Here is a 12074-nt window from a genome sequence, read left to right as displayed (position 1 = left end):
CCACTTCCCATGTTATTTTTAGTATAGTTGATCACTTCACATGCTTTTATATCTTTATCTTGAACATATTCAAAACATAAAAAATAGAGAAAACATCAAATAAAGCAATTAACACTTTAAAGCACCATATCCAAGTCCACTGCTGTATGTACACTTGCTCCATTTTTGCTCCTCTTATATTTATTATTATTATTTATTATTATTTGTTTGTTTATCATTTATTCAACACTCTCATTTATTCATTGTTTGTGCCTTCTTGGTTTTTTTTGTGTTGCTTGTATGCATATGTGTACTATCTCACCAAGGGATAGTGGGAACGTAATTTCAATCTCTTTGTGTCTTAGTATATGAAAAAAAATCGACGATAAAGCAGACTTTGACTTTGATAAAACAACCAAATAAACAAAACAAAAAACTACATCTGAAAAGAATTATATTTTCAGACGAAACTGGATGAGGGTGCTCTAAATTTCACCGTTGGCCGTGACTCATCAACTGGGTGGGCTTAGGAAAAATGGCACCAAAAAGAAACTCATATTTTGCAGGTTACAAACTTCAAGTTGTGAAATATGAAGCTGAAAACAGTAATCGAGCAGCAGAAAGAAAGTTTGGAGCACCGTGATGTACCAATGGATTACTATTTCAAGTGACGTCAGTGGCACGGCGCGGCGGTTGTGTACATAAAGGACAAACGTATCCACATAAGGACTACCGGCATCATTAGCGGTGATAATTTCTAAGTGACACGGAGCACACGGAGTTTGAAGGAATTAAGGATTTGGAGTGACATAGAAGGTTTGAAAAACTATCATGGCATCAACTGGGTGGGCTTAGGAAAAATGGCACCAAAAAGAAACTCATATTTTGCAGGTTACAAACTTCAAGTTGTAAAATATGAAGCTGAAAACAGTAATCGAGCAGCAGAAAGAAAGTTTGGAGAACCGTGATGTACCAATGGATTACTATTTCAAGTGACGTCAATGGCACGGCACGGCGCAGCGCGGCGGTTGTTTACATAAAGGACAAACGTTCCCACGTAAGGACTACCGGCATCATTAGCGGTGATAATTTCTAAGTGACACGGAGGACAAAGAGTTTGAAGGAATTAAGGATTTGGAGTGACATAGAAGGTTTGAAAAACTATTATGGCTTTTACACACGTCTGGTCCTACTCTACTGAGTCGGGGGCCGGCGCTCGGCCGAGTGGCTGTCCGCGAACGGTGCATAGGGCTCGGACATGGCCATTACGCACGCCCGGTCCTATGCCATGGAGCTCTCGTGTCTGGAAGTCCACGCCGCCATACGCTTGGAAGTTTGTTTTGTTTAATAAAGAGCCGTTTACCAAACCCACGTCTATCCTTGTACTTTGTTAACGCTACAATATAGATCTGTGGAATAAAGACGAGGTGACGTCAGGGCGCACGCGCGGCGATGTTGACAAAGGACGAGGAATTTGATCGATGGATTTAATGGATTTAAAGTACACGGATAGTTTGATAATATTATTGTGTTATATTATAGTTATTTGAAATATAGTTTATCGTTATATGAGCCTGTGGAATATTTTGAAGTGCAAGCGCCCTCAGCCGCACGCACCCATTGTTGACAAAGAATGATCGATGGATTTAATGAATTGGAGTGACACAGATGGTTTTATAAACATGTTATTCATGTAATAGTTGTCCTTAATCACTCTATATGTTACGTCAGGCTCGTTCTCAGCTCTTTATTTGTGTTTGTCACGTTAGCATACCTATCGTTTAGCCTGTTGTTGCTATTTAATAAATTGGAGTGACACCGATGGTTTAGCCTGTTGTTGCTATCGTTTAGCCTGTTGTTGCTCGTTCATGACTGTTTTTGGTGTGGGATTTTGTCAAATAAATTGCCCCCCAAAATGCGACTTATACTCCGGAGCGACTTATATATGTTTTTTTTCACTTTTTGTCTTAGTGCAAGCGCCCTCAGCCGCACGCACCCATTGTTGACAAAGAATGATCGATGGATTTAATGAACTGTTTTTGGTGTGGGATTTTGTCAAATAAATTGCCCCCCAAAATGCGACTTATACTCCGGAGCGACTTATATATGTTTTTTTTCACTTTTTGGGGCATTTTATGGCTGGTGCGACTTATACTCCGGAGCGACTTATAGTCCGGAAAATACGGTAAATACATTTCAGTTGTTGGATTCCAGCTCAGTTAATGTGTGAAGATGCCTGACTGTCCTGGGGGCACGGCAATGTCTTAGTAAGTTCATTTCAGCAAGACAGACAAACTGAGTATCAATCTTAAGTGGAAATTAGGTCGGGATAATTAAGGGAGTGATGAGCATTTACACTAATCTGTGGGAGTGGAAGACATTTGTAATTCACTACACAGGCACTTCCTGTCACGGATCGGAATGGAGCAGGGCGACCAAATGCAGCAGGGTTTATTGGAGAAAACAAAACTAACAGACGCGGCAAACTGACATGACTTAAAAAAAAACAATAACTCAACTGACTGACCGGAACGTGAGACATCCGCATAATTAGCGGAAACCCACAGAATTTCTTCACCATCAACCCTCGGACTGGTCAGTAATTAATTTTGCTTACCCATAATTACTTGCTAAATGATGAAAAGAAATGTGCTGAATTTTCCATTAGCCGTGACTTGATTTGACAGACACCTCTTATCATTCTCCGATGCCAGTAATGGATCCGACGGGGAGTGAGGGGCATACAGGACTTAAATACAAAACACGAAACACGAGGCAGGTGACCGCGGTTACATTGATTGAGGTGACACAGGAGGGGAGGGGTGACGCGAACAGAAACCATGACAACCTAGACACATAGTAACACGGCTGGGGACGAGATGTGACACTTCCACTGTGTCTTCAAAAGGGAGTGCCTCCCATCTGAGGTGGATGATGTGCGTTAAGAATTTTTAGCATACTGCTGAAGATGAAAAATGTGTCATTGTAAATAACCCAGTTTGAGAATGTTTTATTTGGCTGGATGGTACAGTTTTGACCTTAGCTCAGCTGTTGTTCAAAAACAATGTGACATTACAGAGAGAGAACTAGGGAGACGTATCACGGTATTACAAGTAGTACAACTGAACTTGATGTTGTTGCAGCTTTTACGTCATACCACGCAGGTTTTTGGGACCTCTAGTAATATTACTACCGTATTTTCCGGACTATAAGTCGCTCCGGAGTATAAGTCGCACCAGCCATAAAATGCCCCAAAAAGTGAAAAAAAACATATATAAGTCGCTCCGGAGTATAAGTCGCATTTTGGGGGCAATTTATTTGACAAAATCCCACACCAAAAACAGTCATGAACGAGCAACAACAGGCTAAACGATAGCAACAACAGGCTAAACGATAGGTATGCTAACGTGACAAACACAAACAAAGAGCTGAGAACGGGCCTGACGTAACATATAGAGTGATTAAGGACAACTATGACATGAATAACATGTTTATAAAACCATCGGTGTCACTCCAATTCATTAAATAGCAACAACAGGCTAAACAATAGGTATGCTAACGTGACAAACACAAACGAAGAGCTGAGAATGGGCCTGACGTTACATAGAGTTATTAAAGAAAACGATTACATGAATAACACGTTTATAAAATCATCTATGTCACTCCAATTCATTAAATCCATCGATCGTTCTTTGTCAACAATGGGTGCGCGCCGCTGAGGGCGCTTGCACTTCAAAATATTCCACAAGCTCATATAACGATAAACTATATTTCAAATAACTATAATATAAGCCAACAATATTATCAAACCATCCGTGCACTTTAAATCCATTAAATCCATCGATCAAATTCCTTGTCCTTTGTCAACATCGCCGCGCGTGCGCCCTGACGTCAGCCTCGTCGTTATTCCACAGATCTAGTATATAACTATATTGTAGCGTTAACAAAGTACAAGGATAGACGTGGGTTTGGTAAACGACTCTTTTTTAAACAAAACAAACTTCCAAGCGTGTGGCGGCGTGGACATCCAGACACGAGAGCTCCATGGCATAGGACCGGGCGTGCGTAATGGCCATGTCCGAGCCCCATGCACCGTTCGCGGACAGCCACTCGGCCGAGCGCCGGCCCCTGACTCAGTAGAGTAGGACCGGGCGTGTGTAAAAGCCATAATAGTTTTTCAAACCTTCTATGTCACTCCAAATCCTTAATTCCTTCAAACTCTTTGTCCTCCGTGTCACTTAGAAATGATCACCGCTAATGATGCCGGTAGTCCTTACGTGGGAACGTTTGTCCTTTATGTAAACAACCGCCGCGCTGCGCCGTGCCGTGCCATTGACGTCACTTGAAATAGTAATCCATTGGTACATCACGGTTCTCCAAACTTTCTTTCTGCTGCTCGATTACTGTTTTCAGCTTCATATTTTACAACTTGAAGTTTGTAACCTGCAAAATATGAGTTTCTTTTTGGTGCCATTTTTCTTAAGCCCACCCAGTTGATGAGTCACGGCCAACGGTGAAATTTAGAGCACCCTCATCCAGTTTCGTCTGAAAATATAATTCTTTTCAGATGTAGTTTTTTATTTTGTTTATTTGGTTGTTTTATCAAAGTCAAAGTCTGCTTTATCGTTGATTTTTTTTCATATACTAAGACACAAAGAGATTGAAATTACGTTCCCACTATCCCTCGGTGAGATAGTACACATATGCATACAAGCAACACAAAAAAAAACAAGAAGGCACAAACAATGAATAAATGAGAGTGTTGAATAAATGATAAATAAACAAATAATAATAAATAATAATAATAAATATAAGAAGAGCAAAAATGGAGCAAGTGTACATACAGCAGACAGTGGACTTGGATATGGTGCTTTAAAGTGTTAATTGCTTTATTTGATGTTTTCTCTATTTTTTATGTTTTGAATATGTTCAAGATAAAGCTATAAAAGCATGTGAAGTGATCAACTATACTAAAAATAACATGGGAAGTAGTCAACTATACTTGTGATGTCTTAATGATAGAGTAAAAATTTGTGAAAAAAACATATACACGTCGCTCCTGAGTATAAGTCGCCCCCCCCAAGCTATTAAAAAAAACGCGACTTATAGTCCGGAAATTACAGTAATCACATTGGTAAAATACAGTTAATATCCATCCATCCCCATCCATCAATTTTCTATACTTCTAAGATGAATCTATTCTAAATGAAATGAGCCAGGATACATTCTTGAGTGGTTGCTTGTCATTTGCAGGGCACATGCCGTCAGGAAACATTCACACTCACAGGCAATTTAGTCTTCAGTGAACCTAGGAAGCATATTTTGGGAATGTTGGATGAAGTTGGAGTACCTGCTGGAAATTTACATGGGCACATGCAAATTCCATACTGGAAAGCGGGACTTGAGATTTTAACCTCAGCAATGTGAAGCAGATGTCCTAACCACTCAACCACTGTGCTGTCATACAATAAATATAATACAAAGAAGCACTATCTACTACTGGATGGGATGTATTGTAAATTGGACACATACCTAAACAACACATGGATATGAACAGCTTGAGATGGCGAGGAGAGAGGAAGGAAGTCTAGGTTCAGGCTGCATTACTAAAGGATTACTCAAGACAATTTTGATGACTTGGTTCCACAAAACCATTGTAGTTATGGGTGAGAAGTGAATAAAGTACAGTGTATAAAGATGGGTGCACACCCTCAAGGGGCTCAGTCATAAATTGTGTCTTGAGGATGAGTGACTAACAGACTGAGGCCTGCTAGAGGAAAATTGCCAGAGTCACCCCTGAAAGGTGGTGCTGATGCGACTGTTTCTTTTGGGTTTAGCAGCTTTAAATCTAACATGATGTACACCATTCTCCTATAACTATGAATTATAAATAAAGTGTGTGACAGTGACTCAATTAGTATGGCATTATGCGGAATGTGCTTGATTTTGACTTTCTGGGATAATGATGTAGAAAACACATACAACAAAGGTGTTTTAACATAAAATACTCCACCACAGCGGTATACTTGATTTATATTGTTTGCCGCATTTGTTCCTACTGAATGTTATATGTGCACAACACATCTGCAGTTTTCATAGTTGGAACTGTATTTCAGATCCTAGTGTGGGCCATAAATTTATTCAAATTGTGCTTTCATTACACCTGTGGAATTGAAAACATAAAAATACAGATAAACAAACACCATTCATTTCACGTATTTATAGTATATTGTGTCACTCTCAAGCAAATACGTAAAAGCTTCTATGAGCATTGCATTCCAACTGGAATACAAATAATATTAAACAAACAATATTGTTTATATTGGGGGTGCATTTGAACACCATACTGTATGGATTAGGATGAAAAAAATATACCTTCTCAAATCAAATGTTGCAGTCTTGTTTTATCATAAAATATTGTGGTCTGACTTTCACATTTTTTCTTCCTCTAACAGGAGTGATCTACACAACAGACATGCTAGATCGTGAGACCAAGGACTCCTATTGGCTAACAGTGTATGCCAGTGACCACGGTGTGGTCCCTCAGTTTGCCACAATTGAAGTATTCATCCAAGTGGAGGATGTAAATGACAACGCCCCCCTGACATCTGAGCCGCTGTACAGGCCATCAATACCAGAGAACTCTCCTCGAGATTTTTCTGTGGTCCAAATCCAAGCCCAGGATCCCGACGCCACACCACACGCATCGACTGATCGGCTCAACTACCGTATCATCAGCGGAAACCCGCAGAATTTCTTCACCATCAACCCTCGGACTGGTCAGTAATTATTTGTGCTTAGCCATAATTACTTGCTAAATGATGAAAATAAATGTGCTGAATTTTCCATTAGCTGTGACTTGATTCGACAGACACCTCTTATCATTCTCCGATGCCAGTAATGACTGACACCCATTTAAACAGTTTCCACCCACATGCACAATGTGCATCTTAATATTAAGAATGAATGTGATACATTTCTAAAGATTGGCACATGTACACTTTGCTCACTTGAGGCTGGAATTACATCATGTCACTGTAGAGAATGATTTCACAAAAGACATTCTTTCGAGGTGAAAACTTAACATATAAATCTTGCTAGAAAAAGGAAAGTAGCTAATCTGAAAAAAAAAGACGAGTTTACAAATGAAGAGATCAGGGAAGCTGTTGATTGCTGAAGCAGAAGCAGAAAGGACTGAGCTGTCTTTCTGTAACTCAAACATGATGAATCTGATTGTAGCTTGCTTCCACTTATCATTTTCTTTTGCCTCTGTTTATTTACTCATTCATATCAGCTGTACCCATCCTTCATCAACACAGGCAGTGATGTGAACATTTCCATGATTTAAATAATCAGAATTAAATTTAGAAACATGGAATAAATTACTGTAACAGATTATTTGATTCTTACAATTGCTTTGCCTACAGAACCCAAAAATAAGAGCTGTTGGGAATAAAGTATGAGGACTAATACTGGAATAAAAAATCTAAATAAGGATATCATTTTGGTTACTCTCTCTCTCTCTCTCTTCTTCAGCTTGTCCCGCTGTAGGACGTTGCCTCTTGAACCTTCCTGCGAAACAGCACTCTGTCTTCTGCTATTCTGCCAGCTTCTGTTGTTGTCGTCCCCAACCAGTCCTGTATGTCTTGCTCCCATCTTCTTGTTGGTCTTCCTCTTCCTCTTTTACCCTCCATCTTTGTTTCCAGAATGTGTTTTTCAAGTGACTCATGGCGTTTGATATGCCCAAAATATTGCAGTTTCAATTTTTTCACAGTCTGCAGCAGTACTGGTGATGCAACTCACATTCGTGTCAACACCTCGCCATTTGATAGCCTATCAATCCACGATATCCGCAGAATCCTTCTGTAGCATTTCATTTCGAAGGCGGTGATCTTCTTGCTGTCAGTACTGTTGATGGTCCACGCCTCACAACCGTAAGTTGCAATTGGAAATATTGTACTTTTTAGAATTCTCATTTTTGCGTCTATACACTGTCCTTTCCAGAGCTTCTCCATCTTTTTCACTTTGGCAAATGCCATTGCCAGTCTTCTCCGTATTTCTGGGGTAGTTTTTCCATTTGCTTCTATTCTGGCTCCAAGATACTCAAAATGACTGACCCTTTCTATTTCTTTATCACCAATCGTTATTACCGCCTTCTCTTCACACTTGTCCGTGTCCATAATTTTCGTTTTCTTCACATTCATATATAGGTCTTTCTCTTCGCTGTGTTGTTTGACCGCCCTGATGAGATTTTCCAGCCCTCTTGGAGTAGTGGCTAGCAGCGCAATGTCGTCGGCATACCTTAGGTCTCTGATGGTCAGCCCCTGCATTCTTGCTTCATTGTATTCACATCTCCTATGGTCGTGTTCCACTTCCCTCATGATTCCTTCAGTGTAAAGACTAAATAGGTGTGGTGAAAGTATGCACCCTTGTCTCACTCCCTTTTTTACTGGGAACCATTCTGTTGTTCCACATTCGAGTTGTACAGCTGATTGTTGGCCCTTGTAGAGTGACTTAATCAAGTTAGTCAGATGTGGATGGAAGTTCATTTCCTGGAGAGTTAGCCAGAGCTTTTTATGATTGACACAGTCAAAGGCTTTTGAGTAGTCTATGAAGCATGTATGAAGATTTACATTCACTTCCCGATGTTTCTGAATCATCATTCGTAGATTGAAAATGTGGTCTCTCGTTCCTCTGTTTTTTCTAAATCCTGCTTGTTTGTTTGCTAACTTCCTCTTCCAGTTTACTTTCCAGTCTTTTCATGATAACTTTGAGTAGTATTTTACTTGCATGGCTGATAAGCGATGTTGTTCTGTAGTTGTAACACAATTGTAAGTGTCCCTTTTTTGGTAAAGTTATGAAAATTGCCCTTTTCCAGTCTGTTTTTTTTGCCATATCTTTGTGCACAATTTATGGTATACCTCTACTCCTTCTTCTCCACTTGCTTTCAACATTTCTGCTTGTATGTTATAGCATCCAGGACTTTTTCCTTCTTTAAGGGATTTGATAGCCCATTCAATTTCTGATCTGAGTGGTGGTAATTGTGGTTCTGTTTCTGGTTCTATCTGATCCAACACTTCTTCTGCATCATTTTGTGCGTACATCCCCTCACAGTACCTCCTCCATCTGTCCACAATTGCCTGATTCTCGGTCAGTGTGTTGCCGTTTTCATCCTTAATTACCCCAAGACCGGGTTGAAACGTTTTTGTGAGACTCTTTATTTCTTCACACGTTTCTCTGCTTTTGTTTTTTCTCATATGGTCCTCAATTTTCTGGCACTTTTTAACCAGGTATGTCTTCTTATCCTCCTTGCACATTTGCTTCACAACTTTTGCTATTGCTTTGTACTGTTTGCTATGTAGTCCATAGGATTTCTTTGCTTCTTTTCTTTCGTCGATCTTGTTTAGTGTCTCTTCTGTCATCCAAGGTTGTTTTTTGCCTCGCTTTTTCTTTAGATGTTTTTTGGCTGTTTCCATTAATATGTTTTTTTGCCTCATTTGCAATGTCGTCCGGTTCTTTTTCTTCAATGTCAATCAACAGTGCTTGGAAACGGTTTCTTGTTTCTATGGTGAAGTTCTGATCTATGTCTCGTACATCGTAACGGACAGGTCTTGTTGTTGTCTTCTTACACTTTAATTTCAGTTTCATTGTTCCTACGAGACGTTCATGGTCTGTGTCACAGTCAGCACTTGGTTTTGTCGTGACATCTTGTATTATAGATGACCATCGCTTTTCAACCATGATGTAGTCAATTAGATTTTTTGTTTTTCCATCTGGTGATGTCCATGTATACAGCCTTCTTGGATGTTTCTCAAACATTGTGTTTTTAATTGCCAATTGATTTGAGAGTGCAAATTCAACAAGTCTAGAGCCTCTCTCATTTCTTTCCCCTAGCCCTGACATTCCGATCAGTCCATCTTCCTCACTGTTTTTTTTTGCTTCCTTTGGCATTGAAATCTCCTGAAATGATTAAGATGTCCTACCGTTCTTTGTTGTCTACTTCTTTTTGTAAATTCTCGTAGAATTCTTCTAATTCTTCATCTGTTGCTGCAGAAGTTGGTGCATATACTTGTATCAATGTAATATCTTTTGCGTGGCCCTTCAATCTAACTGTTATAATTCTGTCGTTCACTGGTTTGTAGCCTATGAGACCTTGAGCTGCTGCTCTTGACAAATATATTGCCACTTCTCCCTGGCCTGCCTTTTCCCTGCCTGAATATACCATGCGACCACCGCAATCTGTTGTAAAATGTCCGCTTCCTGGCCAGCGATGCTCGACCAGCCCTAGGATGTCTACTCCGATTCTAACTGCTTCCTTTGTGATGGTGTTCAGTTTACCAGCTGGCATACCTCTTACGTTCCATGTTCCCAGTTTGTGTCTCCGTTTAAGCCATTTATTCCGGTTGTTTCTCATTCCAGCACAATCAGGCGTTCTGCCTTCATCAGCTTGGGTGGTACTCCTCCCGGTGTCAAGCTCTTCCCCAATACACAGGAGAGACTCATCTAGCTTGGGGGTCTCACCACTGAGTCCCATATCGTTCTTCGCGTTATTTGCATTCATGGTTCAAGCTTCCACAGCATCGTTTACTGGTAGTAGTTTGCCATTGCTTTCTACCTGAGCAGTGCCCATACTGGACAGGAGTCCCAGCCATTGTACCTACATTGGTATCTTCTGCCCGGCACAAAGAAATGCGAGACCAGTTCTGGCGCTCCCCCAGCTGCTCCCCCACTTCATCCGTCGCCTGCCTGCCACGACTTTACGTAACCCAGATAGGGAGGCTAAGCGGGTACTCGGCCTTGCCCAAGGGCCTCCCGCAGACTAGTGGAGGGAAGGAGGTGTCTTACTTCTCCTGTTGACAGGTGTTGACAGGTGTTACCTGCCAACTACCTGTCCCACTACCCTTTTGGTTACTACACAGGACATCATCTGATTGAAAAAACATAGTGTGACAAACTCACTCAAGCACACATGCGTAGAAACTGACGCACTTTTATTTTCATGCCGGGTCAAGTCCATTTTACAGTGTTTGGGAATTTGGCGGATCATAATGCACCACGCCAGGCAATCCGGCAGACCGAGTGTATTTTTGTTTAAATGTCTCTAGCACACATGACAATTTGGTGACAGAAGGTAGACTATACTTTATATACTATACTTTAGACCAAGTGAAACCAGGTCTAAGTTGTGGCGCAAGTAGTATAACATGATTTTGGTGGATATGATACAAGGAAGGCTGACAGATTCTGTGCTTTGCTGAAACGTTCGTGGATGGTGGAAGATGTCATATTTCATTCATATGACAACAGCGTATGTGCCCTACATCCTCTAAATCAGTGTAGAAATCACTTTATTGAATACATTGTTGCAATATTACCGTATTGGTCAGAATGTAAGACGACCCTGATTATGAGAAAAAAAAACTTTTTGAACACCAAATTTGATTTTTATACAGCAAATAATTACAGTACATCTGAAAAAAAAGATAATATATTCGAGAGAAAAAGCATGTTATTTTGCCTCATTCAAATCATGCAAACACTGTTGATCACATCTTAATATCTGAACATTTAAATATGTAAACTAAAGTGCAATCACATTTGTAAATGAATGGCTTCTGGGTTTTGAAATGTAAATAATGCAATCTACTGTGATGAAACAAAATTGCAATAACTGCATTAACCATCAAAGTAAAGTTTAACTGTAACTGTAGTCTTGAAACAAACCTGAATAAGGAAAAACATTGCAATAAAATAATGCAAACTGCTACCGCTATTTTTATTTTTCTTCTTCGTGACAGGGGTTCGCTTTGGCCTGGGGAGTTAAGTTCAGCATTCGCTTTGAAGATATATGGCGCCACCTAGCGTTGTGAATGAGTATAATGTCTAGACCCCGAATGTAAGACGACCCCTACTTTTTCAGTTTTATTTCAATACAAAAAAACACCGTCTTATATTCGGGCCAATACGGTAATACTATTATATTTTATTTATATTATCAAGATCATTTTAAAAGGCCATGGCACAAACTGGCGTGTGTGTGTGTGTGTGTGTGTGTGTGTGTGTGTGTGTGTGTGTGTGTGTGTGTGTGTGTGTGT

The 12074-nt window shown here is 40.1% G+C and overlaps 1 protein-coding gene across 3 annotated transcripts in view; it reads left to right on the top strand.

Annotated features, from left to right (window-relative positions):
- Nucleotides 1–12074, top strand: part of fat3a (FAT atypical cadherin 3a) — a 181696-nt gene that overhangs the window by 52640 nt on the left and 116982 nt on the right. For all 3 annotated transcript variants that reach the window (XM_088382036.1, XM_088382035.1, XM_088382034.1), the window contains exon 3: nt 6435–6758. In XM_088382036.1, coding sequence (XP_088238162.1) covers nt 6435–6758 — 324 coding nt within the window. The remainder of the gene's footprint in view (nt 1–6434; nt 6759–12074) is intronic.

This window comes from Syngnathus floridae, chromosome 7, assembly GCF_059516105.1.
Source record: "Syngnathus floridae isolate MCC-2025c chromosome 7, RoL_Sflo_1.0, whole genome shotgun sequence".
In the NCBI taxonomy this organism is placed as follows: domain Eukaryota; kingdom Metazoa; phylum Chordata; class Actinopteri; order Syngnathiformes; family Syngnathidae; genus Syngnathus; species Syngnathus floridae.
The sequence above is the reverse complement of the archived record's forward strand: the minus strand, read 5'-3'. Positions and strand labels throughout refer to the sequence as shown.